This window comes from Parambassis ranga, chromosome 19 (assembly GCF_900634625.1).
Source record: "Parambassis ranga chromosome 19, fParRan2.1, whole genome shotgun sequence".
Classification (NCBI taxonomy): domain Eukaryota; kingdom Metazoa; phylum Chordata; class Actinopteri; family Ambassidae; genus Parambassis; species Parambassis ranga.
The window spans coordinates 14,531,794-14,559,206 of NC_041039.1; the positions used below are offsets into that span (position 1 = coordinate 14,531,794).

The 27,413-nt window shown below is 40.3% G+C and overlaps 2 protein-coding genes across 2 annotated transcripts in view; one reads left to right on the forward strand and one right to left on the reverse strand.

Annotated features, from left to right (window-relative positions):
• LOC114452700 (peroxisomal membrane protein 11A-like) overlaps positions 1–27,413 on the forward strand; it is a 51,075-nt gene that overhangs the window by 3,111 nt on the left and 20,551 nt on the right. Inside the window, exons 3-4 of the mRNA XM_028432188.1 lie at positions 26,261–26,819; positions 27,030–27,193. Of these exons, the coding sequence (XP_028287989.1) occupies positions 26,345–26,819; positions 27,030–27,193 (639 nt within the window). The 5' untranslated portion in view covers positions 26,261–26,344. The remainder of the gene's footprint in view (positions 1–26,260; positions 26,820–27,029; positions 27,194–27,413) is intronic.
• LOC114452699 (RNA polymerase II elongation factor ELL) lies at positions 656–24,330 on the reverse strand. Its single transcript, XM_028432187.1, has 12 exons — positions 24,144–24,330; positions 21,070–21,117; positions 11,559–11,686; positions 10,985–11,139; positions 8,918–9,159; positions 8,208–8,332; positions 6,782–6,896; positions 5,506–5,962; positions 5,000–5,063; positions 4,427–4,598; positions 4,304–4,348; positions 656–3,614 (listed from the first exon to the last, which is right to left on the reverse strand). Exons 1-12 carry the CDS (start codon positions 24,279–24,281, stop codon positions 3,504–3,506), a joined length of 1,800 nt encoding a protein of 599 aa, XP_028287988.1. The 5' UTR covers positions 24,282–24,330; the 3' UTR covers positions 656–3,503.

The window sequence follows — 27,413 nt, forward strand, 5'->3', positions numbered from 1 at the left end:
TCACCTCACTGGAAGAAGATGCTGGGATTGCTATTAATTGATGGTTCTAAATTGGCTGTGTGAAGTTGTCTCTGTGTGATGGCCTGTCCAGGGATTACTTATTACCGCCTATTACTCACTGTCTGCTGGGATACAGCCCGTCATATTGTCAGGATGCAGGAGAGCAGACAACAAATCTGAGGCCCTTGGTCGACATTTGGCCCATATTCTCTTTGTTTTAGGCCACCCTGGCATTTATTCTGCCTTTTATCTTACTTTTCAAGAAATCATTAAATGACGCCTCTGTACCCTACATCAGCAGCTTTAAAGTAGCTGAAGATGGTGTAATTAAAAAAAAAAGTAGAGAAGAGAAAAATGATAACAATATTGTTTTAGAAATACATTTGACTACACAGTACACAGTTTGACTAACTTGACTGTCACTGTTTTGTCACTTGTCACTTTTTTTTAATCTAATTGAGATTAATTAATTTTTGAGTCCTTAGGGAGGATGTTGGTGCCTCTGCACTGCATAATCAAGCAGATATAGCCAATCAATGATTGGATGATATTATTCCAATGATTTTTAGTACTGATCGCTATTGATGTGTTCAGACACAGAGTAACACTGCCCTCTTGGGGAAACACAACACCTTGTTGAATTGAAAAGAGCATTTATTTTTCATTTTCACTGAGACAACAATACACTTTTTTATTTTTTTGGAAAGCTTTTCTCATACGGATGACGTTTTAAAGCATCCACCATCAAAATTTGCAAAAATATATTCCGTTTCCCTTTCACCATAATTTTGAGTTTTGCTGTGAAAAGAATGAACAAACAAACTAGGCAAAGATGAATCTCAAAAAAGAACAAACATACAAAGCAATAAATAAAGAAATTTGTTCTCCCCAAATAAATCAATGCAGTTATTTATAACAGACAAAATGTTTGATTTCACATTTCTATCGGGGTATGTTTTTTATTTTATTTTTCCCAGTACCAAAAAAGACAAACAATTAGGCCTACCTATATGAAGTATACTTGCTGTGCTTGAAATTTAAACTATGTCCAGGCCTTTCCGTTAAATACACATGTACCCCGATGTGAAGTGGCTTTCCGAAAACATTAAATCTTTAGAAGGCCAGATTTTAATAACTTGAAAAAATCAGTATGTCAGTGCCAGTACAGTTTATACATTTTACAAGGCATCTGAAATTTTTAAAAAATATGAACAAAGCACTTTGAAAGTGGCAACAGTGTCAAACTACAGATTTGTAAATACTGTTGGCCAGAGGTTGCTTCTTTTCTCCGCATAATACCCATGACAGTTACATGCTTTCGGAATGCAAAGGCACCTTCAGTAGTTAGCTACTGCAACAGTTAAAAAAACAGGACAGCACTTTCAGCAAGGATGTGGTTTTTACTAAAAACATGTTTATACTGATCTTCATTTATTACACTGATAAATGGCCCAGGGAGTGTCACCCATCAGGCTATTTGATCTCATTATTATATGGCAGATCAATGTTGGTAAATTGTAACGACTCCCTGTCCTCGGTACCTCTTATATAAATTATTTTGTCTAAACAGGCGACGTGTTCAGTACCAAACTAAACCACACAGTTTCCAGTAAAACGCCTGGTCCTGAGAAAATATCCACATTTTTTTTAGAATAATGCAAACACTTCTGTAGGTGTACAAGAGCTTTTTGCTATGGTTATATTGTATATTTCAAAGTTTGGTAACACTTCCTGGGCTCTAATTATTACTTTTCCAGTTGTCAGTGCTAATAAAAAATCCTTTCTTTATGTGCCAAGACAGAGCATCTGTTGCTACTCTCAAACACACTCCTTCAAACACACCAGAGTACTGAACGTAAAGAACATGAATACCATTGCATGAGACCTGTTCAGTATAGTATTAAAAAAAGAGGAGTAAAGCACATTTCCTTTGTATAGATTTCTGCAAAGATTCTTTCTTTGATAGTGGTGCTTGAATTAAATTCCTGTACAAATCATGATTATCCGACACATAACAAGAGACAAGAAATGAAGCTAAAACAGGAAAGAAACTTTAAGACATATGAAAGAAAACAGACACAACACCTATCCAGTAACTAAACTCCTACTCCTTGAAACTAAAAAGACATTTACAGAAATACTTTAAATTGTGCAGGTTAAGCAGAGCAGAGGTACCAGAACAATGGAAATGTCTGACAGACAGTAAATGTCAAGGCAAATATCAGCTTCATTCTCTCATTAAGACAACAGTTGTGAGCTACACTTGATGCAAAAAAGTCCAGAGAATGCTAAAGTCTGATCACTAAGTCCTCACTTTAGCCCACTGCTAATTAAAGTGAAATAACATTACAGGCTGTGGTTAATGACCCCCATCAGGTCAGCCTGCTTTCTACACCCAAGTGGTTTGAAGTGAGTGAGCCACACTTTCCACAGTCTGATTTAGTCAAAGGCATCTCTGTCACATTCAGCAGAATAACATCATAACTGAAGTGAATTACAGTTGTTCAACCAAATCCCACATTAAACATCATCAAGACATCAAAGTTATTGTAAATCAAAATGTTGATTTGCAAGATAAAATCCCCCATACGCTGTAAAAACTGCACGAGGATTGAGATGCTTTAGAGTCATTCACAAAAACACAGCATCATCACTGTGTGTAGTGCATGAGAGAGATGTGTGGAAAAAAAGGCAGTTCATGGTACTGTAGGCTACATGTGGGTGACACTGATTAGTGTTACAGCACTGAGAGGTCTGTCTGTGGGGTTTCAACATTTCTTAGAAATGGAACAGGATGTTAGCAGAAGAATGATGTGATAAAGTTCCTTATCGTGATCACCCCCCCCCCCCCCAAAAGAAAAAAAAAAAAAAAAAAAAAAACTGAGTGGAAACACAAAGCAGCATATTTTTGAAATGACTCTTTAGAAGAGATCAGATATCAGGGTAAACTTAGAAGAAGTTGCCTGAAGAGGGATACACTGTTCACCATACTCTCAATAAGTCATCTTATCGTAAGTAAAGAATAACTGATGCGATTGAATGCATTATGTTTGTTGTTGTCTATCGGCAACAAGCAAATAAACAAATCCCTCTCTATTTAAATATAAAGATTTTGGTAGCATTTGTTTACCCCTATGATTGATTGTACCATCACTTTAATACTTACAAAATCAACCCTTTTTCAGTTCTGACAAGATATAAGGATATAATTAAAAAAAAATACAATTAGGCAGGAAGGATCAAATAATCTGATCATTTTACAGCAGAGCAGAATCCAGCCATATCTGAAAACCATGGTGTTAAAAGATAAAGATTTGATCACAAGTTGGTGGTCTCAGCCCATGTCTGAAAAACAACCCCACTCCTTGGTTCCATTAACACTCTTGAGGAGTAAAGTGAATAGTGTCTCAGCGACATTGGGACCCAGCTGGGCAGTCTTTGGGTCCATTAGGAGTCTTTTGGTCCAGTCGAATCGCACCCTGCCAGAGGGCAGAGGCCAGCTACTAGGAGAGTTCCTGCGCTCTGTCGTAGTCTGTGATCAGGCCTTTGATATGAGACAGTTTCTTGTGGAGGAACTCGCATCGCTTCTTCTCTTCCCGGTACCCAGGGAACTTCTAAAGAGAATCAAGAAAGAGGAAAAATTGAGCGGCCAGTGATTGAAATCAACATGAGCATTTTTTAAGATCATTTTTTAACGTCCCCTGGTGGCAGTGTATGACTTATGGCCTGTCAACGTGCTAAAGTAGAACCAATTTGGCTAAAGATGAACGGTTACAGAAGCTACAGCGCTTCCCCAGTCTGCAATACAGAAGTGTGGTACTCGAGGAGGAACACTGACACCTGTTTGAAGCTAACTAATGCCGTGTCTCGCTGGGTCACTAAAAACAACTGCCAAACTAATATAGTAGAGTGTGGTGGACTAGGAAAGTCATTCAAATGATTGCATTGCCTTTGTAAATGTAAAACAAAATGTAGAATGAACATGTCTGAGCCAGTGGAGGACTACACTAATGATAACAATTAATTTAATTTCTTCTAATGCAATAGTAAAACTAAGGACACTATGCATTCTAATCTAATTTTACTTGCCTTGTTAAGTAATTCAAATTGTAGACTTAATGTTATTATCTTAGTTTCTTAGAAATTTCCATGAAATGTTATCAAATTTTAACCATAATCGAAGCAAATTGTGTGACAACTTTAATCAATTGACAGCCAGTTAAACCAGCCCTATTAAACCCCTATTATGTGTTTGTTAAATATGTTTCTTGCCTTAAATAAGGTGGAAAAAACTAATACTTACTTTCTTATACTTTCTGTACTTCTGTAGTATTTGGTCCTCCATTATCTGAAAAAAGAAAAAAGGTGTTTAGTCATGTGATCTCTTTTCTGTTTGGTGTTTAACTAGAGATGATCCAGACAGTACCTTGTACTCTTGTGTTCCCGGGGAGAGAGTGTTAATCTTTGAGCCCAACTGAACAAACATCTCTGTGATAGCCCCGATCCGATCATGAAGAGCTCTGTATTCATCGTACTCGGCACAGAAGTCATCATTGTACTGTTGACGCTGCTCCACAGCTGTTATGGTGTTGTATTTTCTAAAGAAAAGAAATAATGAACTCCATAAGAAGCTGCTGCAGGGGCATTTCTGGAAACCATGTTGTTCTGCAGTTTTTCCAGTAGGTGGCATTGCACATTGGCAGACTGAAAGAGCTGACATGTTACCGATTCAACTGTATGATGTGTTGACCAGATGGATAACATAAGATCATTTGTTTTCAGAGTAATTTTCACTGAAGCTGTGCAACAGCTTATTTAGACAAGGCTCTAACTCCCTCTGCTTATATGACGCTGAACCCTTTAGGGACATGTTGGTTTCTTTTCTCAATAACTGTGGCCTAACACTTCACAGTAACGGATGATATCAATGAGTTCTTTGGATTTTTTTTCTGAATTTGTGAATATGGTGATAATAGATATAACATGCTTTTAATCTTACATTAAATAGTCAGGCAGTTCCTCTGCTGTGGTTTGATTTACAGGTGTTTTCTCTCCGTCATGGTCTGCAGATAGGAAAAACACACACATATTGAAAAAGGTTAAAACAATCTACCAATGCAAATGTGATATTGTGGCCATCATGTGAAGGTTGATGGAATAATTTATCACTGTCTCTGATAAGAGATCTGAGCCAAGGCGCATGGTGACGTCAGCGGGACAGAGTAGGAGGCAGCGCTGCCTGCTGACTCGCTCGACCGTAGGTCACCCAGCTGTTCCACAGTCAATCATCAACAGAGCGCAGGGCGATAGTGTTAGAGTCCTCTTAACTGCTCCCTCAAATAAAAATTTATGTTCTCTTTGTGAGCCCCTAGAAAAAGCTATAACTCAACCATTTTCCCCTTTTTGCTGCCAGCACAAATAATATTAAAGTGTCATGACAGGGCAGTAGAATACACAGTGTGTAACAGAACAAGTCACAGGTTTAATCGCTTTACTGCCATTTACCTTTGAGATGTTCTTGATTCTGCTTCAGGTCCGGACTGGTCTCTATCCAGTCTGGTTTTAGGCGCTCCCGTTCTTTGTCTTTGTGTTTTTTGGACCTTTTCTTCTTATGTTGGCCATTGGTGAACTGCTGGTCAGTGCAAATGGAGGTGCCATTGTGGGGGGGCTTGGGGCTGGGTGCGGTAGGAGCCGGCTGTGTTCTCTCCAGTTTAGGGATAGTAAATGGCCCGCTGAGTTTGTGCGGTGAGTACAGACCGTTTGGACTCCCCTGAAGATGATTGTTGGTTTTGTCGAACTCTGTTTTGATCTGTGCACTAGAGTTTCCGCTAGCAGAGGAGCTATGAGCCCCGTTGATGCTATAGTCTGTGTGTGAGGGTGACTGTAGTGGCAGGCGCTGCTCTTGTAGCCTTTGTTTTTTGGGCGTTTGAAAGTTGGAATGGTCCAAGGCCAGTGGACGTTTCTAGGGGAGGAAAAAGACAAGAATTATACTCAAAATAGCCTTAGAGTGTGGTTAAAAGGAACCCTTTTGCTTTTAAAGGAATAGTTTTTACATCCACTTTTTGTTGACTTCAATGTGTAATTGGAAGACGCATAAAACACATATAAAGCTACAGCCAGCAGCACTGAGCAAAAAAGGCAAACATCGGAATTATACTCACTTAGGGTGGCAAAGACGGCTAAATACGCCACAGACTCAGTTATAATATACTATTTTATGTGGAGTCTGTGCTCTGTACAACACAGAATGTGCATCTACAACATTGCATAGCTGACACACTTTCTTCTTAACATAAAATCTAAGGAATGTGATGTTGTCTTTATATTCTTTTAAAATAAATTGTACATGAAAGTTGGATGTTTTCTCATTTCCAACTGCATGCACAGTTGGTGCCATCACAGACGCCACCTTAATCACACAGATTAAGATGCTGTTTTGTTTTTTTAGGTTTTATAAAAACACTGTTTCATGGTTAGGTGTAGCTTTGTAGTGTCTAGTTGTTGGCAAACGGCCCTTGCCAAAAAGAGGTTGGCACATAACATGCTAAATTACCCGGAACCACTGAAATATTTCCATACAAGACATGAGAATGGTGCCAGCGTTTTCATCTCCTAGTAGTATTATTTATTTCCTGTCAGACCTGTATTTTAGCTGCAAACTACATATGTATATACAAAAATATAACAGAAGTATCAAGCTAATGAGAAAGGAAACACTATCTATTCTTATGTGACAGAAGACATGCAGGGAAAATGGAATTCATTCCAGGTGAATAATTACCACAGAGAGGTTCTTGGCAGGACTGAGATGTGAAGGAGAGTCCCCTGGGGTTTTGTGGAATGAATGGTTGGATTGGGGGCTCTTCAACTGGCTACTGTGGAGTGGCTGGAGTTTCCTGCAGAAAGATTAAGAACGCAGTGCCTTCAGACAGACCGCAGCTGCAAGGTAAAATAACCTGTGCTGTGGCAGATTTATGAGCAATTATTTTTTGTTATGAAAAAGCTTCCAGAGATGAGACAGAGGTGGCACCGTTTCCTGGGAAGAAGTAAAGTTAAGAAACATTTTTTTTTAGTTTTATCAAAGCTTTTCAGACGTTTCTGTGGTGTATTTTCTTTTGTGTCTCTGGTGATACAATCTACAGGAGGTGACCACAAAGACTGAATACAGTCCAGTGGTAAGAACAATAGCAGCAGCTTTAACTTCTGAAAGGCCAAACCCTCTTTTCTGGTAATCTGCTTCCTACAGCTCCTTCCTCAAACAGATGCCACTATAAAATGTTACTCCCCCCTTGGGTTAAAACAGCCCTCTTAATCATATGGTTAGTATGAGTGGAGCCAAACATTAACATCAGACAGTAGTTGTAATAAAGTCAAAAGGACCATTTCTACAAATGAATAAACTAGAAGGAAAAAAACTGGAGTTCACCGTATTTACAGACTATCACGGTTTTATCACACTTGGCAAACAGTTTGTTGACAACAATTGAAAGCTTTTTTTCACTTAGCAGGGTTGTGAACAGAGGGGGTTGTACAATCAGCCAAACAGGACTTGCACTTTTTCCAGAAATGCTCCTGAAGCACATGGCTCGATGTTTACTGGCAGAATCAGAGAAACTACTCGGGGTCAGCCTAGCAGCACCAAATCGTCTTGTTAATGCCATTTGGCAACGGAGTGCAACGAATATTTCCCTCTGCTTTGATGTGTCCATGAAGAGATTCATCAGTGCGGAGAAGTAGTCATTTGGAAGCTCCCTTTTCAAAATGATCACAGCAGACTTCTACATTAATTCATTAGCCCTCCCTGTGTTAACGCCAGCACTGTCACAGAACATCCATCCTTTGGCCTTCCTTCTATTACTGGCCCAATCAACACCTTGGGGAAAAATGCATAATTGCTTTCTTGCTATATGAAAAGATAAAGATAGAACACTACACTACATCTGTATGATAAAATACTATAGTCGTGATGGCAACAGGTAATTATCAGCTGTGAAACTCTGTATATATAGAACAAATGAGATACAACATGTTCATTTGAGGTGCAGGCAGGCGGTTATCTTCAATGTTACCTTCGCTAAGCTAACCACTTAGTGCTCAATTTAAATTAAGACAACGGCACCAACATGACAGTACTGATCTTTACATCTTATTCATAGCAAGAAAGTCAATAAGCATATTTTAGAACAAAACATTCATGTTTTCCTCACCTGATCAGGAGCCTGTGGATGAGTTGCTTCTCTTCCTCTAGATATCCAGGCCAGTCTTTTTGAACGTATCTGTAGAGCTCATCTTTTAGGGAGTAGCTGTGGTCTTTAGGGTTCAGCTTACCAACCTGGAAAAAAACACAATCCATCAATGTTACCAAATCCACAAAAAGCGGGACTTAATTATAATGGGTAAAGAGGCTAGCTAAATTTTCATTTAAGCACCTACGGTAACTGTTTTGGCTAAAATGCTGTTACATCACATTCAAGTTTAAATAAACTGTTTTTTTCTCTGTGTTTTTGTCACAGTCTAACCCTGTCCTTATACAACCTAATCCCACTGATAGAAATCAGCCCAAAACAACCACACAAAGTAGTCAGATCCCAGCTGACACTCCACCCCTGTCCTGTCAAAACACTATCTTCTCGTCCAAAGATAATTAAAGCACAGCCCTAATTACAGCTATGAGCGGTGGCACAGTCTCCACTTGATGATTGCAGTGGGACACTCGAACATTGTGAGCACCGGAAATATGCCTGAAATAAACTTCACTGAGATCACCTTTTGAGAGCAGAGTTTTAGCTGTACAGTACTGATGAGTAGCAGCAATAGTTGTGCACAAGTTATCTACAAGTTAGACCTTAAGACCCTGATATAAACCTGATATCAAAAACCCACTCCTTATAGGTTATTTAATCCTTAGTTTGCACACCTCATCTAGTACTGAGGTCAAGTCAGTCTTGTCCTTTGGAGTGGCCCGCTCCCTCTCCAGCCACAGTAGCAGCTCAGGTTTCCTATAGGGCTTTAAGGCTAGGAGATGAATGATGCGATCCCTCAAGGCCCGGTGTGCCACAGGGCTGGGAACCAGGCTCCTCTTGTTGCTGGGGGAGTGCTTGTTGCTGTTATCTGAGCCTGATACTAGACCTTGCTTCCTCTGGATCTTCACACACTTGCCTGAAAATCAAAACAAAGGTTTAGGCAAATGTACAAAGTTAAGATAAAGACATATTACCGTACTTTAGTTTAGCTGGCTAAAAAAAGAGGGAGTATCCTGTAATAAAAGTCTTGCCTGTGTATGATTGTCAATCTAGTCCTCAGGCCAGATATACAAATCACACCTTACTTTTGAAAGACAGACCTACGCACAGGAGATATTTTATCTTTTTTTGGCATCTCTGTATTGTGATGCAATCTGCTTCATGCAAATGTAAGCGATACTGTACTGTGCAGTACTCTTGAGTCCCATCTGAAACAGCAGTTTATACACATTTAAATGCCTTAAACACATTGCATATACTTCTCTCTGTCCATGTGCAGAGGCTGCAAGTGGGTAATAGTGAAAGGGCTGGACAGTATAGTTAGCCCACTGCTGAGTAAACAGAGGAGCATGGAAACTAAAGCAACTGACACAGAGAGGCTCTTTCTTCCTGTCACAGTACTAATTCAGTTGGGCCCTGGCAGGCAGTGCTTATAGATATCTGCAGACTGTAATCCCATTACAACTTTAAGCTATACTTTAGAGGTTTCTATAGGTCAAAGACTAACAGTGCTTTCACTGCGTCAACATGTGTGCATGTAGGATCTTTAACTGCAAAGCCGCACACACACACACACACATATTTAGCAATTTACAGTCTCTTTAAATCTTGCAGAAGCTTGTTTCAAGCTTTACTTTGTACCTGTCTGAAACAACCTGCACTGCAACATTTCTAACAAGCAGGAACTAGAGCCTTTATTCCACAGTAATAAATCAAAGCAGCCTCAGGGAAGTTTTAAAACACTCAAGGAAACTTTGAGATACTTTTCATTATGACTTACTGACATGGTTTTCTATGTCATGGGCGTATTAAACACTGGTGTGTCAATGATATAGAGGAAATAGTTGTAGTTGATGAAGTGAGAAATACAGATTTGTATATATATTTTTTTAATTTTTACAGCACCAGGTGTGCACACATTTCTCCTGAGCTGTCAGTTCCTCCTTTTTCTCCACTGAACACAACCAAACATTAAATCATACATTATTATATAAATTGCAGTTTTTTTTGGCTGCAACCTGTAATTGTGAGATGGTATATGGACATTCTTTATGACAAGTATGACATTACTGCACCATAAAAAGACAGCGAGTCACCACAAAACAACTGTGTATGTAATCCATAGCCCATTTATCTCTTTCCCTCTCCAGGAGAAAGAAAGAATTTTCTGTGCAGAACTACACGTAGAAGTAAAATGGGATATCCTGTACTGTGACTGCATGTTTCTGTTTGTCTGAGAGATTTTTCTGGGTTTGTCTACACATGAGACACCTAAATCTCAGGGCAGATCAGTCCAGGTTATGTGTCCCTTCGTTTTCAAGTATCATCTGAAGAAATTATCAAATTGAAATGAAAGCTGTTCCAGTTAGTGTAATTACATTTTAGGCAAAACTTCATCAGCATGAGACCTGTTAGTGCATACTTCTGGCAAACTCAATCACATTAATAATGCTGGCAGGCATGCTGGCACAGTGCCTACGCAATCTGGTCAAAACAAAAGCAAAATTACGAGAAAAAGAGGCATTGCTGTCACATGAATAATTGCACCAGCACTTTGATCAATTATGTGATAACTTCCACACCATATGGTGATTATCAGCAGGATGAAATGGTGACAGGCAAATGGTTTAGAAGCTTTCTGGGAATGTGAAATCTCTCGAGTTATCTATGCTTGATCCCTACATGCTCAAAGGCTGCCACGTACACTTGTACAGAAGATACACCTATTGGCAAAATCTTACTTGGTCCTGGCTTGATCTCAATCGCTGAGCGGCTCCAGATGTCCTTCTCCACTTGAGACATGCGCTCACGGGTCGTTTGGTAGGAGTCATCTGTGGCACAAACTGTGATCTTGTCCTGAATGCTGCCCTGACCCTCCAGGTGATCCCTGCCCTCCCTGCACAGAGAAGGAAAGGGAAGATGTAATTTGTTCCAGTAAAAACAATTGTTGCCATCAACTTCGATGAGTTGCCTGACAAAGACGACTAGTCCTGTTGCAAAGCTTCATTCTTAACAAAAAATGTAAAGTTATGAAAGCTGTCAGTCTTCATATAAATCGGCTCTTATGTAGCCTTTTACCCTTTAATCCTACACAGGCTCTACTGCTCTTTGTTCTTCATTATTACGGTACCTTTGAGATCAGCCGTGGCAGCCTTTTATTTGTTGTTATTGCAGCTGAAGTGTTACTATCTGTTGCTGTAGTATTGAAGAGAGAGAGGCCACTGTTTGGTCAGGCCCTGCAGACTCCAAATTTACTACAAATTCCATTTGTGGTCAGCTGTGGAAAGAGTGTGTATGTATGAGTGCGCTGCTTACCCTGAGACATACTGGTGTATGCAGTCGAAGCTGGACTGGGGTTTGTCTTTGCTGTCACTGGATAGGTAAAAGGAGAATACTCTGAATCCATCTGGAGCCTCAGGGGTTGGAGCTGGGATCTTTACGTACTATCAGAAAAAAAATAAACAAAAAATAATCCTTCAGAATATGTTAACAAATACACTTCAAATGTGGAGTCTATAAAGGCTGTGCCATGGTAATCTTTAACAGTGTTACAATTCTTTGTTCTCTGACATTGAGTGTACCTGCTGGCTTTGCTGATTTGAGTGCAGTGTTGTGTAACATGTTTTATCTCAGAATGATATGATTCAGTGTAATCTACACAAAGTAAGACACCTCTCTTACTTCTGGATAGATGTGACCTAAATAATTCATTTGGTCCAAACAGTGAGGCTTTATGGTACCTCCCAGGTCAAAGATGATGACCTGTAGCCAATCATGGGAAGGGCCTTTCTGAAAAGGCAAACCATAACAAAAGTATGGCTTTTAGCCGATAACCTCCTCTCCTCTGTCTATAGCTCCCTACCAACAAACTAGCCAGCACAGTGAAGTCTATCTCTGCTACAAACCTGTTACATAAAATGACCTAAAAACCCACTTCCACTAAAAGGATAGTTCAACATAGAAAGTCATTAACCAACAGGTAATATGTCCTTTAAAACACGTTGGGTAGCGGCTCCTCCACATTGCCTGCAGCTGTGCTTCAGCCTAAAAATGGACAGTTTATTACTTTTGTTGATAAAATGCCCTACATTTGGATGGCTACAAACATGAATACGTGCTTACTGATGAGTAGTGCTTAATACGAGATGGCTGCAGGAGCTCAGACTTTTTTTTTGACCTCGTGGTACCAAGGCAAGCCTCTGTTTTTCCACTGCAGGTCTCAAGAAAAAATGTCCATCAGATGGACTTGAAGCTGCCTCTTTAGTTATCAGTCCCCAAGTGATTGATTAGTAGCTGACTGGCTGAGAGCACAGTGCCCATGGCAGATGTGGCAGGCAGGACTATAGCTGTCACAAATGCCCAGTCATGCAGCAAAGCCATAAGCAGTTTTTTTTGCAGCACAGAGCCAATGAACAGCTCCTCTTCTCGACACCCCTCCTCCTCTTCTAAAACCCAATGCATGCCATTCACCCTACCCCCATCCGCCTCTAGCTTTCCTTCATGTGCACCCATGTCAACACAAAAAGCAAAGCAGCCCACAAGGCCATGGACACTTGAGACAAACAGCTGACCATTAATTCTGACCTATTTATGTCCGACCGTTACATGAAGTGGTAAAGCAGAGTCCTGCATATGTCTGCAGCGGATTTTACGCTAATTAAGAACGATCACCCCCCCAAAAAAGCATCAAAGTGAGGAGAGCTAAGCGTGAGCCTCGTGCTCAGCACATATTCTTTTTTTTAAGTAGGAGCATCTATGACCAAACTGATTTGGAGTTTGCAAGAGACCCACATTTGTTTTTAAAAATGCTACTACTGCTAAACAAAAGGTCTGTGCACATTGACACATTTAGCATTGCAATAGTGCCACCACGTTGCCTCTTTCAGTTGATGGCAGCAGCATGAGCCCCCTCCAGCCATGCATTAGATCTGCCTGTCACCCCGTCCATGCCACCGTGCACACTTCACATTCTAATTCTAATCAATGTCACTCAGGTCAGACTGTTCAGAGGTCGCCCCCATTTTATTCACAGCTTCCTTCTCAAGCTTCATAACCATATGTCATTTAACCCATTAGTTCCCAGTTCCCAACTCCTCTAGCAGGGCCTCTCTATCTGACCTGAGGATCACAAACTTAGCCCTGAAACTTCCATTATAACACTTATTATACCACTAGTTTCATCTGTTGGATGTTTATTTCTTTCCTTGTAAAGGCAGATGAGAAGACTGGCAACAACACTGATATCTTATGTGCCTAAAGCTGATAGGATTAATGCACACATTTTGGAAATGGAAAGGGCTTGTTCATTAAAGTAGCAAAATCCTCTAAAGTCCACTCATCAACTTGTCATTTTAGCTTGTTTAATCATTACAAAAGGAAAAAAATAATGTATCCTTGAAAATAAGACATGTAATATATTCTTTTCCTCATTTGTGTCTATAGATCTAATATTCTTTTATAAAAAAAAGCTATTTTTTTTGTTACTTTTAAGAGAATACATGCCAAATTAGCTATTGTTAGCTCACTGTACTGTTCCATTGGTTATACTACTGAGAAAGCTAAGGCTTTCTGAACACCATCATGTTGGCTCATCAGTTGATAATATTTTTGTTGCACACATATACGAATCCAGCAACTTTTAGAATACACTTACTATCAATATTTTGTCATCACACCACCCAACCTGATGACTTTTAATGTGTTTAGTCAACACATGTGCTAACAGGTTTGTTATCCTGAAGCTGCTGTCAGTCAAGTAGTAGGTGTAGATTTACATAGAGAAGCTGAGTCATAGACATCTCCATATGGAGCATAGGCCCGATCCCCTAAGGCTGTGGGTGTGTGGGTGTGTGGCCTTTTTCATCTTTTTTTAGGCAGAGGAATTCTCACAGGTCACATGCAGTGAGAGAGGCGAAATGTCTCCCCAACGGTTTGGGTTGAGGGCCAACAGAAAAAATATAGTGTGAAATCATACACACACACACAGTTCTCATGTGTGTCATGATGACTCACATTATGTACACATTTTCATTCTCAAACTAAGACAACTCTCAGAGACAGTAGCTTCAGTACACTCAGGTCACGGTGAGTCATGTATACACAGTAACAAGCAAGAAAGCTCTGGTTACATGGCTCCAACTAACTGCATACATTTCCTAAAGCACTAGAACAGGTTTTTATTTAATTGTAGCTGTCACTCAATGCTTTTTACATGGACCATATACATAACAATATGCAAATGAATATTATTTACGATCCACCAGGTGAAGGTGTGTTCTTGTTCACCCCTTTTACCTCCATCACCCTGTATTTTCTAACCCTAAGCTGTGAATTTTGCCAGAATTTTGTCTTTTTTTTTGGGGGGGGGGGGGGGGGGCAGCATCACACACAATTAACAAAATGTACAAATGGCACTATTTTTTTACCTTTCACCCAATTTATATAGATAAACTAAAAATCATTTGTTTAATGATAGACAGATAGTCGGATAGATACTTTATTTATCCCGAGGCAAATTCAAGACAAGATCATAATAATGGGGAAAAAATATGCATTTTGATAAAATACAATGTGTTCAGCTATATATTATATTATATTATATTATATTATATTATATTATATTATATTATATTATATTATATTATATTATATTATATTATATTATATTATATTATATTATATTATATTATATTATAAAATATAATGCATTTGAATCTATTGCTGCTGTAAGAGCTATTATAAACCAGTGTTATTTGTAATTCATTCATGGGGAAATTATTCATTAAATTGCACTACAGTATTCTAATTATGATTGTTGAGTCTTTTAATCTGATGATTAATTAATCAGGGGAAAGCTTAAGCGGGTATTATGATGATCAGAGTGTGCCAGTAACATGTGTCAGTTGAATAAAATGGAGCAGCTTATGAGCATGGCTGGGCGTGTGTGATACTTCATTATCATGAGTATGAGTAAAGTTTTGCTGCTGGACAGTTACAGTCAGAGCAGCCAAATGGCATCAGACAGGCAAACCTTAGCACCTTGTCAGCTTAGCCCCCCCATGGAGTGTACAGGCTAACACAATAACTGTGTCCGTGGCTGTGGCCCGGCCACATCTGCTACTCCAGGCCCTGTGTGTTTGGAGATGTCAAATACTTTTAAGTTGTTTTAAGGTGTGAACTGGACTGGAACAGTAAATCTTGGCAGGGGGCTCAGCAGTTGAACAAGGACAAAGGGCAGCATCGGTGATGTCCTTGTAAAACTTCATCTGTACTTCCCTGAGCATGTTTAAACTGCGCATCTTTGATGAGGTTAAAACAGAGTTCTTAACCCTACCATGTGGAGGAGGAGGAGGAAAACAGGTTCATTAATGAGAACTACATTTGCACAGTGTTGAGCTTCGTGAAGGCCAAACATCTGCAGGGGATAGTTTTTCTTTCTGTCTTTTCTCTGCAGATGAAAGTGAGAAGGCAGGGTTTACCAGCTCTGGTATTTGGCATGGCAGCACTGAGATGGGAGCAGGCGCCTGGATATGTGATTTACACTGAAGTCTTTGCCTCCTGCCCCTGTCTGTACTGACACTAGTTACCATTGTCTTCTCATCTGAGCCTACTCAGCCATAGCTGCTCTGTGAGCTGCCTGTCTTTTGTTCTAGCTTCTTCCCCCACAAAGCTGAGCGCAATGGCCTGTCGGGCTGCCTGGATTATTCATGAACAGCAGGGACGTGTGGCTGTGTTGTTGGGTGGTAAAGGGAGGGATTGGGGGGTTTGGGTGTGTATGTGTGTGTGTCTGCATAGAGGGGATGGGGGTGACTCCCAGCAGAACCAGTGCATGAGGGATGGCCCTAAATAGTCTTCCTTTAGGAATGTGTAGCTCAGTCACAGAGGGGGATGGATCCTGATGGGAACAAGTGTATTTGCTCATAGGACTCTTCTTTTATCAAAGCCGGTAGCATTTTGTTGGGTAGTACAAATCTTCAGCTGCAATGGCACACACAGTGAAGTAATGACAGTGTTGTTGACAAACAAACCGTGTCTTGTGGGCAAAAAATGATTCCCGTTCACAGTTGTCAAGCTTTGTACAGTATGATCTACAACCCCATGGTGACACAAAATGATAAACATGCAGCCTCAAAGCATGATTTACACTGTATAGTCTAAATCATGCTTTCAGTGAGCCTTTATGGATGTGGGGTTGTGTGGAGATGCTTCATTGAGGGGGGTTGGTAGATACAGGAAAAGCAAAAGGAGGGGGGTGGGGACTGATGGGAGGTAGTGAGGGGATATGGGGATGGGCAACTGTCGAACATCCCCCAAGGTACTGCCTGTTATGCCAAGCAGAATCAGTCTTTTTCCAAGGAGCTGGGACTAATCTGTCAACCTCAACAAACGCTCTCAGTCTCACTAAGAGTGACACCCCCATCCTGCCTTATAGGTGCCTTCCTTTTTATGTACAGAGAGAGGGAGACAGCACTTAAAAGCCAGCAATTACATTGTATATAAGTGGCTGGCTGCTGGAGCAATATGTCAATTAAAACCAAATTTTAAAAAATCAATTAGACAGAAATGTTTTCTTCCCCTTAGCCTTGCCTAATTTGCATTTGCACAGTGACCGTATTTGTGAGTAAGGGATTTCCCTTTTACGCACTGGTTATTAGACCTCAGATGCACTCACCAATAATGCTTTTTCCTTGTTGGTGCATAGCTGTTTAACTGGAGCAATCCTGCAAAACCCTTGGATCGCTGCACTGTACTCCCATTACCGGACTTTTCTCTCCACACAAGTAGCCAGTCGGTAATCCTTTAACAATTCACAGATTGTTGCGTTGGAAAGTATTTCCAAACCTGATTAACTTGCAGGGGAAACTTGAACAAAGAGGGCAAAATCTGAAACATGCATCGAAATGTGATGTGTAAAATCGCAAGGATTGAAGGGGGCAGGCCAAAATGTCAGCATGAGCTGTCGAACGCTTTCAGCACACAGGTGCCACAGTAGAATGGGCTCTTTTTTCTAAGTATATGAAAAGAATAATCAATAATACAGATTTAAAATCTTCAAGATATGTAAAGCTGAGTAATTTACACTTTAGACTTCAGCCAGTCTAATGTGGGTGCCATGTAACAAGCCATATGATGCACAAATATTTATCATCTCTATTAACTATTATGTTATCGGTTGGATCTGCCTTTTCAGCTTATGCTAATAATTTAGTTATTTCTACACGATTAAAGGCATTCCTATATAAATTTAAAACATTTACAGACTTATAGACCTATAAAAATGTATCTTCTTCCACACTTGTCTCACTTCAGTCTGCAACAGGTCAAATGACTTTGCACTAGCTTATCAGTTCCAGTTCCAATCAGCAGTGATGTAAACATGATGGTGAAAAATACCAAATAAGTTGCCATCACAGTTGCTGATCTCCATGCTGACTTCAGTTTACTAATGTTAGTTATGTACTGTAACCCCAGATTTTTAGAATATAGGCATAACTGTTCCAGTGGTGTAATCATGGTGTCAGATGTAAAACACAGGGAATAAAAACAGAAAGACCTATCTAGTTGTCTTTTGTAGCACATTTTAAAAAAACCTGCATAAACACACAGATTTTTGTGTAAAAATGTGAAGAAAACACAGCAGCCTGTGTTGTTATTGAGAAATATCTCACTGCTATTTTCAGTTTTCTACGGTGCCGGCTATATCTTTAGCTCTAATGGTTCCGGCTTAGCTTGGAATGTAAATAAACAACACAAAGCTGCAACAAGAACACACAAGTCTTTTTCAGTGTGTTTCCAATCCTGTAAATTTAAGGTGGTTTTTATACAGTGTACTTTACAAGTTGGCATGTTTACTGTCAGCCTGCCTAGTTTGTGCCATCGATTTCTGATCTTTTACAGCACTGTGCTACCGCTACTAAAACACTGCCAAAGTCACAATGGTGTTCTTCAAAAGAGGAGTACAATAATGACAGAGGGCTAAGAAAAGAGCTTTTTAAATGTAACATCTCATGAGATGTGTTCCTAAAATATACTAAGGCCAACAGTCCCTGTGTAAACACAGTGGGCCCCAGACGACCAGAGAACACTGGGACTTTTGCCTCACTTAACACATCTGGATGAATAGAGCGGCGTGTGCCCTTTCAGAAACACGTGGGGCAGCTCTCCCTCTCACTGCTATGCCACTGGGAGAGGACAGCTCTCAAACCACATTCCAGTTATTGTTATTCTAATTAGCTTCCAGAAAAAAAAGTGATGTGTGTGCGCATAGACACACTCACACAGTGCAAAAGCTTATTTGCAGTAGGAGAGCGAGGCAAAGCAAAGCGCCGTGGTGGTGGGGGGTAGAGTCTGAGCAGCCATGTGTGAGATAGAGGCCCTGATGTCTCCCAAGGATTCAGCACAGGCACTGGGTGAAATGGCACAATAATCAAGAGGGCAGGCGGGAGGGAGCCTGGAGGAAGCTCTGCCTTCACACACAGTCGTCATGAGAATATCTTAAGAGCACTTCTACATTCCCCTCATCCCAGCACCACTGCCTTTATTTGACAGCTGCGCACAAAAAAACAAATATGGCTATAAACAATAACAATTAGTCTGGCAATCGCAATACAGCATTTATGAATTGAGGATGTTTTATCATCACAATTTAACCTCAAAAGACATTTGTTCAGAGCTACATTAAGGATGTCTCTCTCTATCTTCACCAACTTCTACAGATGTGAAGTGCGAGAAAGATGTGCATTAACATAACAAGCAGCACTGCAATTTGCCTATCAATCAATGCAGCCTACAGCATAGATCTGATACATAACCGCAAGTCACAAGGTTCTCTTTTCTAACTCAATGGATATAGATCATGCCAACAAGCAGGCGGCACTGCCAGCTACAATGGAAAATAAGCACTTGGATGTGAAATTCCAGGCCATGGGAACCCAGACCTGCTCGGAATATATTTCTTAATGTCTGGTGATTTCAAAGTAATCCACAATCTAATTTTGAGCTTCTACAAAATGTGTAAAAAATAGGATCCCTGTCATTTTCTTATTTTTCTTCATAGTTGCATCACATGCATAAATTCTCACTGCTCCCGGTGCTTGTTATTGATTCACTTTCCACCAATGCCAGTTTTAAGTAAAAGTCGAGGTCAGCTAGAGTCAATTTTTTTCAGATTTGTGTAGTTGCCTTGAAGAGCCGAGGACTTGCCTTGAACGCTCTCAAAGTTTGTGTCTTTCATTGCATGATTACAAGCTTGGCAGGCAGTTTACAATGGCAGAGCTAAATGCCGCAGGGACAGAGAGAAAAGCAGCCGAAAACCTCAGCGTGCTATTTCTTGATAGGAGCCCTGGCCCCTGATACCGCTGAGCCCTGGAGTGAAGCCAGGACAGTGATTTGAAGAATTCCTCTGGTTTTTGTGGCCCTGGAAGTGCCCCTTTTACAGGAAATGTGACATGAGCCAGCCAGGACAAAGAGCAAGCTCTACAGTTGGCAGCTGTCAGCGCACATATGACCTCTTGAACCTCACGCTGCTTTTGGGGAAAGGATGAGCTCTAGCAGACTGACACGTATCTAGCAAATATAAATTGGCAGAGTATCTACATCTGCGTGGCTGTAACAATCCATCCTGCAGACACAGATACTGGATATCCTCTTGGTCTGTTGTATGCCAGATTGCCATGTTCACCAGCATCCTCCCCCCACTAACGGCTTAATCTGGCTCCCCCCCTCCCCACCACCACCACCACCACCACCAATGGTTGCAGCTACCTCATTAATGCCCAATCGTCCAGCTCGGGGACTATTGTCAGAGGGGGAGGGAGTCCATGCTCAAATTCCGCAAAGCAATTTGAATATGTAATGTGCCAGCCAAGATATAATCACCAAATCCTATTCAGTGATTAAAGCACACTTAAATTGCACTCACTTAACAATCCTTCACAGGGAGACTCTTATAAGCAGGTTAATCTGCTGTTTGTTTCACAGATGTTCTCTTACATGTTTACACACATTAGATGTTGCGACCATATTTCATGGATAAAAAAAAAATTCCTCTGCTCCTGTTTCATTCCTCTATTTCAGATCTTTAATGTCTGCGCAGAGACAACAGGCATGGAGACATGGGGGCTCCCTGGGGTTTGCCAACTCCCTTACCTCCTCCCCCTCCCAGAACAAAGCCTCCCCAGTTGCAAGCCTGACCCAGTAACCTGGCTAGCAGCCTGGGGGTGTAGCGTACCCTGTCTTATGGCTTCCAGGGCCCGTGTCAGCATACAGGGATAGCGTTTGTGTACAGAGCAAAGTCACTTTCGTCAATGCAATCGGCTCTTGTGAGGATTAGAGCAGCTCCTTTTAGACAGGGCTGATTGTGTGGTAAATATGTAGTAGCCTAGCAGGCAGAGTTGGGGAGGGTTTAATACTGGCCCGGCTAATCTGGCCGGACACAGGCATCTTTCTTTACAGCCGCTTCACAGGAATGCCCTCTTACTTTCAGCACCAAGTGTGTTTTTGTTGGTTTACCTTGTCTCTTTATGTACACATTTAGCACAGGATATTACATGACACATAAATGAATAACACCTTTCCTCGGCTCTGGTAAAACAACATCAGCCATATGCATCGCGCAGCTCACTAGAATAAAATAGTTAACTAGAATAATGCTGAAACTCATTAAAATCACAAGGCCGACCTCTTCATGGACGCATACATGCGCTTGTCGGAATCAAATAAGACGTCCAGAGGAACTGTCACAAGTGTGCTCCACAGAAAATCAGAACTAATTAGAGTGTCTAATTTCTGAGGCATTTAGAGAGAGTACATATGCAAAACGTCTTACCCCCTGGCTCCCCTTGAAGCAAATCGCTGGCTGATTTGATAGTGATGCCTGAGGAGAGAGAGAGAGAAAAGAAGAAAGTGGTCACTGCTTTACAAATCATGTTCATCTAATAGACAGCTCATACATTATGAGTGGAAATGCAGCGCTATTGTTCCTCAGTCTAGCTTGATGACACAGGGCTTCGTAAATGTGCAGCTGATCGATTTATACTCTACAGAAAACTTCTCTTATCTTAGGTTACTGAGCATGTTTGTGTTTCATCTGGTTTCATCTCTAATTTATTGCCTCTATGAATATTCTCTACATATAATCATTTTATTTAGTAAACTATCTTTATACTTATCCACACTCTGATCTAATGCTGCTACTGGATACCTGAGTTTGCCCCATGGGGATCATTAAAGTATACATCGAGCTCTTCTTTAAGAATTTATCTGTATAACCACAGTTGACACACCTGACTTCAGCTTTCAAACATCTTATTGTTTCTCCCCCCTACTGATAAAGAAATATTAAAACCATCTTTGAGGCAACGTGATACATGGTTAATAGATGAAGACCATTATCTGTGAAATACAGCTGTGCCAGTGATTGACAGGGCTCTTAATATATTATTAATAGTTTTGGGAAATGTCTTCTCTATAGAAGAGTGTTGTTGTGATTTTCTCCATCTTCTGTTGACTTTTAATATTGAATGGAATAATAAATATTAGAGCACATAGTGTTTGTTACATATTACAATCACAGCCACAGGGCTAAATCAAACTGGGCCTATAGTGTGGCCATTTTATTAGACCGTTAATCATAATGTAAGAAAATAGATGATTATTGAGTCACATTAGTCACAAGTAGGCTACTCTTCAGACAGCTGACATAAATAATAGATTATTTAAGTAACCTTTGCGACAGCTTTTTATGAGTTGGCCATTAATAATAATAATATCTTTGGAGCAAAATCTGTGTCTGATGTGTATTCTCCTGCAGCTGAAGATGCACAATCTGTTTATTAACAGCAGACATGATGAGAGAACAAGAAAACAATGCTTAAAAGGGATCTGTCAATATTTATAGCTGAATAAAAATGAGTCAAAGGACATCATTTCAAGTTGGCAACCTCAAAGTTGTAATTACTGACTTAAAACATTATTAAATGAATTATTAACCATTAGCAACACAACTATCTCTACCACACCCATCAGATTAGAAAGTTGTGAGAGATTAGTCCATCAACAGAAAACCAACATACTCTGTAGCATTCAATTATTTTTTAAGCAAAGAAAGAAGATGAATTTATGGCCTTTTTTAAATTTTTTATAAAAAAAAACTGATCAATATTAGCTTCGGAGAAACAGGACGTTGCACAATAATAAGAAATATGGGAAAAAAGGAATTCCCAAAGTCTGAACATTTTCTGGGTTTTCTGAAGTCCTCCTTTTTACACTAGTGGGAAAAAAACCCTGATGTGTGGCATTTATCTTCAGAGGAAGAGGTACAGTCCACATACACTCCCAGCTCAAGTGACACTGCAGTAGTCACAGATATTTATCAGCTCCAGTTCCAATAGGCAGCAATGTAAACAGGACACCCATTTCTCAGTGCACTGCTATTACACGCTTTACAGCTTTGCTTATAAGTTTGGTAGCACAGCACTCTAACATTGTTTATCTGTGTTAGGTTTATAATAATCCTGCTTTGATTGTGTGAATTTGAATGTGACAGAAAATTCGAATTGTGCCAGTTGTGTTTATTTAATCAAGAAAGACAAACATTTTTTTAGATCATTTTCTTTCTTCATAGGCTATATTATAGTCCATTTCTGGCAAAAACAATCATCAGATAGTTTATAATTTAAAGTTACAGCCCAGGTTTGACACAAAGACTGCAAAGTTTCACTTAACATGAGTCTTTATTCTAATGTTTTTGAGCCCCTTTTCAACACAGATATGATGATCATCATATATAAATAATAACTCTCAGGTTGAAGTTCCTGAGAACACAATCCTCCACAGCTCAGTGGGAGTCCAGCAGTGTAGAGCAGTATTTTCTGGGGTGGTCTTTGACTTGGAAAACTTTCGCAGTAACCTCGCCTGCCTGCCTGGCTGCTGTGGCCTGGAGGAAGCTGTCAGCTGAATGGAGTTTACTCTGCTTCACAGACCAATGAGCTCGGGAGATGGGCGGGCTTCCAGACACGTAAAGGGCAAAAAACAACAATACACAAGAGCCCAGCAACAACTTGCAGAGCCGTGCCAACGAACCCAATAGCTACAGCTGATCCACCGACCCCATATAGGTTTTGTTCTGTTATTATGGCGCACGACTGTGGCGCACACGCAAATACACTTATTTATTTTGACGGCTCAGAGAAGAGAAAAAAAGAAGAGTGAACCTCCTGCAGTCAAAACTGTGGAACTGTCTTATCACGGTTTGCTGTGGGGGGAAAACATTTGGATCTTTTGGATAGACTAAATTTATCTCGGTCTAATCTGATGGCTCATAAAAGCAATGAAAAGTCTCCTGCTTCACATTAAAGTCAAACAATTTGGTTGATAGCTTGTTCATTAATTTATCCCCGAGAGCGGAACTGCCACAATCTAATAAATATACAAAACAACGAGCTTTCAAAGGTCAGAACACAGTCACAGACCTCCGTCATATGCCAACTTTTATAATACCCTGTTACACAGATTACGATTTGATAAACAAGCCGAGGTGCAGTTTTAAAACAGAGCCACACTTCTGTTTTTAGTGTTTTTTTTTTTAAAAAAAAACTCGGGGATTATATGAGAATTCAGTGAAATCCCTTCATTCATCAAAGTCTATTGGATCGCCTGTTGTGACAATATTAAAGCTCAGCCTGCCTTCTACTGTAACAGAGCCAGAATAAACTATACCGCAGCCCTCATCAGCCTGCCTGCTTCCGTCGATGACATTTCAACAGTCTATTTAAACTTTACTGTTTTTTTTTCTCCTGATAGAAAGAACAAGCTGCATTTCCCGGAGTTAGGAGGCGATTAAGTGAAGGAAAACGCAGAAACATGAGGAGGTCCAAAGTTTGACCTGCGATTGTGTCTTACCTTTAAGTTCTGGTAGGCTTCCAGGGTTCGGATGGCGGTGTCAGTCAGTTTGACGTGATAAAGAGTTCGATTCGGGCTGTTTTTGTTGATTTTACCACAGGAGAGCCCATACCGATGCTCCTGTCTCAGCGCTGCCATTTCTACAACTGAAGGCTATTGGGCGACATTCTGCCTGAAACGTCACCGAGAAGACGACGAGTGGGCGTGGCCAGCAGGGCGCACGCACCGCACGCAAAGCACACGCACACCAGCACACACACACATACGGCTTGAAGTGTATGAAGTAAAAACCAAGTAAAAGTATTTTACTTTCGCTTTCCAGGTCACCCTCAGTGGCCATTTGTGCACCCTCAGTCTGTATTTGCTTTTTGATCTATTTTGGTTTGCGGCTCTTCTCCTCTCCAGCAGGGTTTGGGTGAAAGGACTTATGCGTCACAGGAAGAAAGTATAAATGCTGATATTTGAATCAAATATAGATGGCATTTTAGCATCATTATTTATGTTTTAACCTCTTTTTTATTCATATAAAATGCTACATTATCAACAAGCATGGCTATAAATCTACTGTGTATTATTGTAGACATTATGCAAGAAGACATTAAACCCCAATTAGAACAGCTTAAAATGTTCACAATTAACCAAATGCAATATGTTAAAATATGATTTATTTGATTTAATTGTATTTTATTTTTTGGCCAAACAGTCTCTGATTTTAAGTTTACTGTCAGACAATTAGAGCACTGACACATGCGAGGAGCTGCATCTGTGTGCAGATAATATCTAAAAACTATATGATGGTTTTTGTGTAGCAATACAAGTTAAAAGCACGAGTATTCTCTTGTGGACTACAAAGTGAAAATAGCACAAAATAAAAGTACCTTGCTTTGATTTTTTTTAAAGTAGTAAAAATCTCAGAATTGAGGTGCACTCTAAAGAGCAGACTCCAGACAAATCCTCTCAGAAAGGAGGCAATTTCACTCAGAATATGTGCATCTTTTTTTTCTGTGTGTCAGAGAAATTAAATGACAAATATGGAATTTGGATTAATTTAATCCCTGATGGACAACATGCTTTGGCTGTGGATTAGAGTACAGCCTCACAGCCTGTAAACCAGATTTTATTTACAATATAGGCTGGAGGAAACTGATGTCTGAGCCTCATTACAGTCTCCATCTGATGTTTTGGTGCTCTCTACTTTGTGTGCAATGTATGTCTCATTTCTTATTTCGTATTTCTATAACATTAGTTTTGTACTTTTTTGTGCCTTTGCTGAATCATGCTCATAATTTTGTTAAAATTAAACCAACGCATACGTGTTGCCAGAAGACTTTAGCCAGTAGATTGATTTCTTCGTCTTTGATTTTCCCACAAATGAAACATCCCAGTACATCATAGGTGTTTAGGTTGTTGCCAGAGTTTGCTGTTGTGTTGAGGTGCAGAATTAAATGTGCATCATCCTAATTCCTGGTTGAATATGTTTCCATTGCTTTCATGTATGTTTTAAAGCTGCTGAGGATTTATAATGTCTGTACTCATGACAACAGCATGTGTTCGAGGACATTTTCTTGTGTTCAAAATCGATCATATGTCAACTGTAATCCAGTCTCATCGTTGCAGCCTGCAGGTTATTATGTCTGATGTTGTCTTAAAAAGCAAAAAGCAAAATCTCCCTCTGTTAATCAAAGTAAATTAAGTTAGGGTTTGTATCCCCAAGGATCTTATTGGTAGGTGCATTCATGGAAACTGTGTTATGGGGCACGGTGAAGTCATTAAGAAGCTTACAGTTCTGGCAGATTAGGTTTTTCTCTTCTAATCCTGTAGATTACCACTGCACAAGCCTGCTGGCTGAGAGAGCTTCATTGCGCTGCACATTTTCTTTACATTGATCTCTTTTTTTTTTTTTTTGGTGCTGCCACATCACAGAACTAAGTAGACTAAAACAGGAACAAGCAGCAGAGCAGAGAGGTCAAAATGCAGCAGAAACTACATACCTGCAGGCAGAACTGTGCCCTTTGAAAAAAGAACCAAGCTGCACCCAGGATTTAGACATGCATTCTGAGCTGAAACGTGGATTTTTCTAAATATTATGTCATGGAGATCTTTTTTTCTATGGATAGAATATAGGTGGCAGAAAGAAGTACCAAACTGCAGCTCAGCGGAACATTGGCTGAACAAAGAGGATCATCTTTTTTGGGAGACTAATGCAGATGGTGTCCATCGCGCTCTGTAGTGAAATGGAGACAGAGCCATGTTGTGAGGAGCGCAGGGACTCTGCAGTGGGGCCTACAGAAACTGAGGTAAGAGAGGTAATTTCGGAGCCTTCTGACAGGGACGGTCTCATCAAGGTGCCCTGTGAGCTAGCAGAGGAAGGCAGGGAGCCATGTGTGAAGGAGCTGGCTGAAACGGAGAGCTGTACAGGAGAGGGGAAAAGCACTGAGATAAAAAGCCATTCTGATGTTGAGCAAGAAAGTAGAGAGAAAGAATGTAAGGAAGGGAGAAAACTGAAAAAAACTAACAGCTGGAAGATGGTACGATTCCAAGACCCATCAACGGAGGATGATAAGTTGGAGAGGGACAGCTCTGCCAAGAGTCTTTTTCCAGAGTATGCAACAGAAGAGTGGACTTCAACCAGCTTTAAGGAGCTGTTCATAGCAGAAGATTGGAAGCACATCACAGGTGAGGACAGGAACAGCACATAACATTTTACTGCTATTCAGCAATAAACTCTTCACAAAATTCTGTATGGAAAAAAAAGAGAAAAGTGATCAAAATGTGACTTGGATCAGGCTTGGTGTGCTTGCGGCTGTTTCTGAGCAGGTCTTTACTGACAACCTGCAGATTAACCCTACTTCCTCCTGCATGACCTTTTCTTCTCTCCTCACGCAGAGGACCGGCTGTTAAGGAAGAAGGTGCTGGAGTCTGGGTCCCTGCAGGCCCCCACCTGGGGTCAGGAGGTTACTGTGAAGATGCAGTGTGTCCTGGAGGACCGCACTGTGGTGGAGAAGGACTGCAAGCTCGTCTTTGTAATTGGAGAGGGAGACGTAAACCAGGTGAAATCTTCTGACTCTTCAGGATGCATTTCTTCTGTATTATTAAAAATCACACTGTATTAAAGATTAACTGCACAACTTTAAAGCCGCACAATCAGGTCATGTTAACATGCTAAATTTGCTAATCAAGCACAGTTTTACATAAATTACAACTGGATTTGCTAATAAAGCAACAAGAACGTCAATGTGGATAAATCCTTAGCCAAACATCAAGATAATT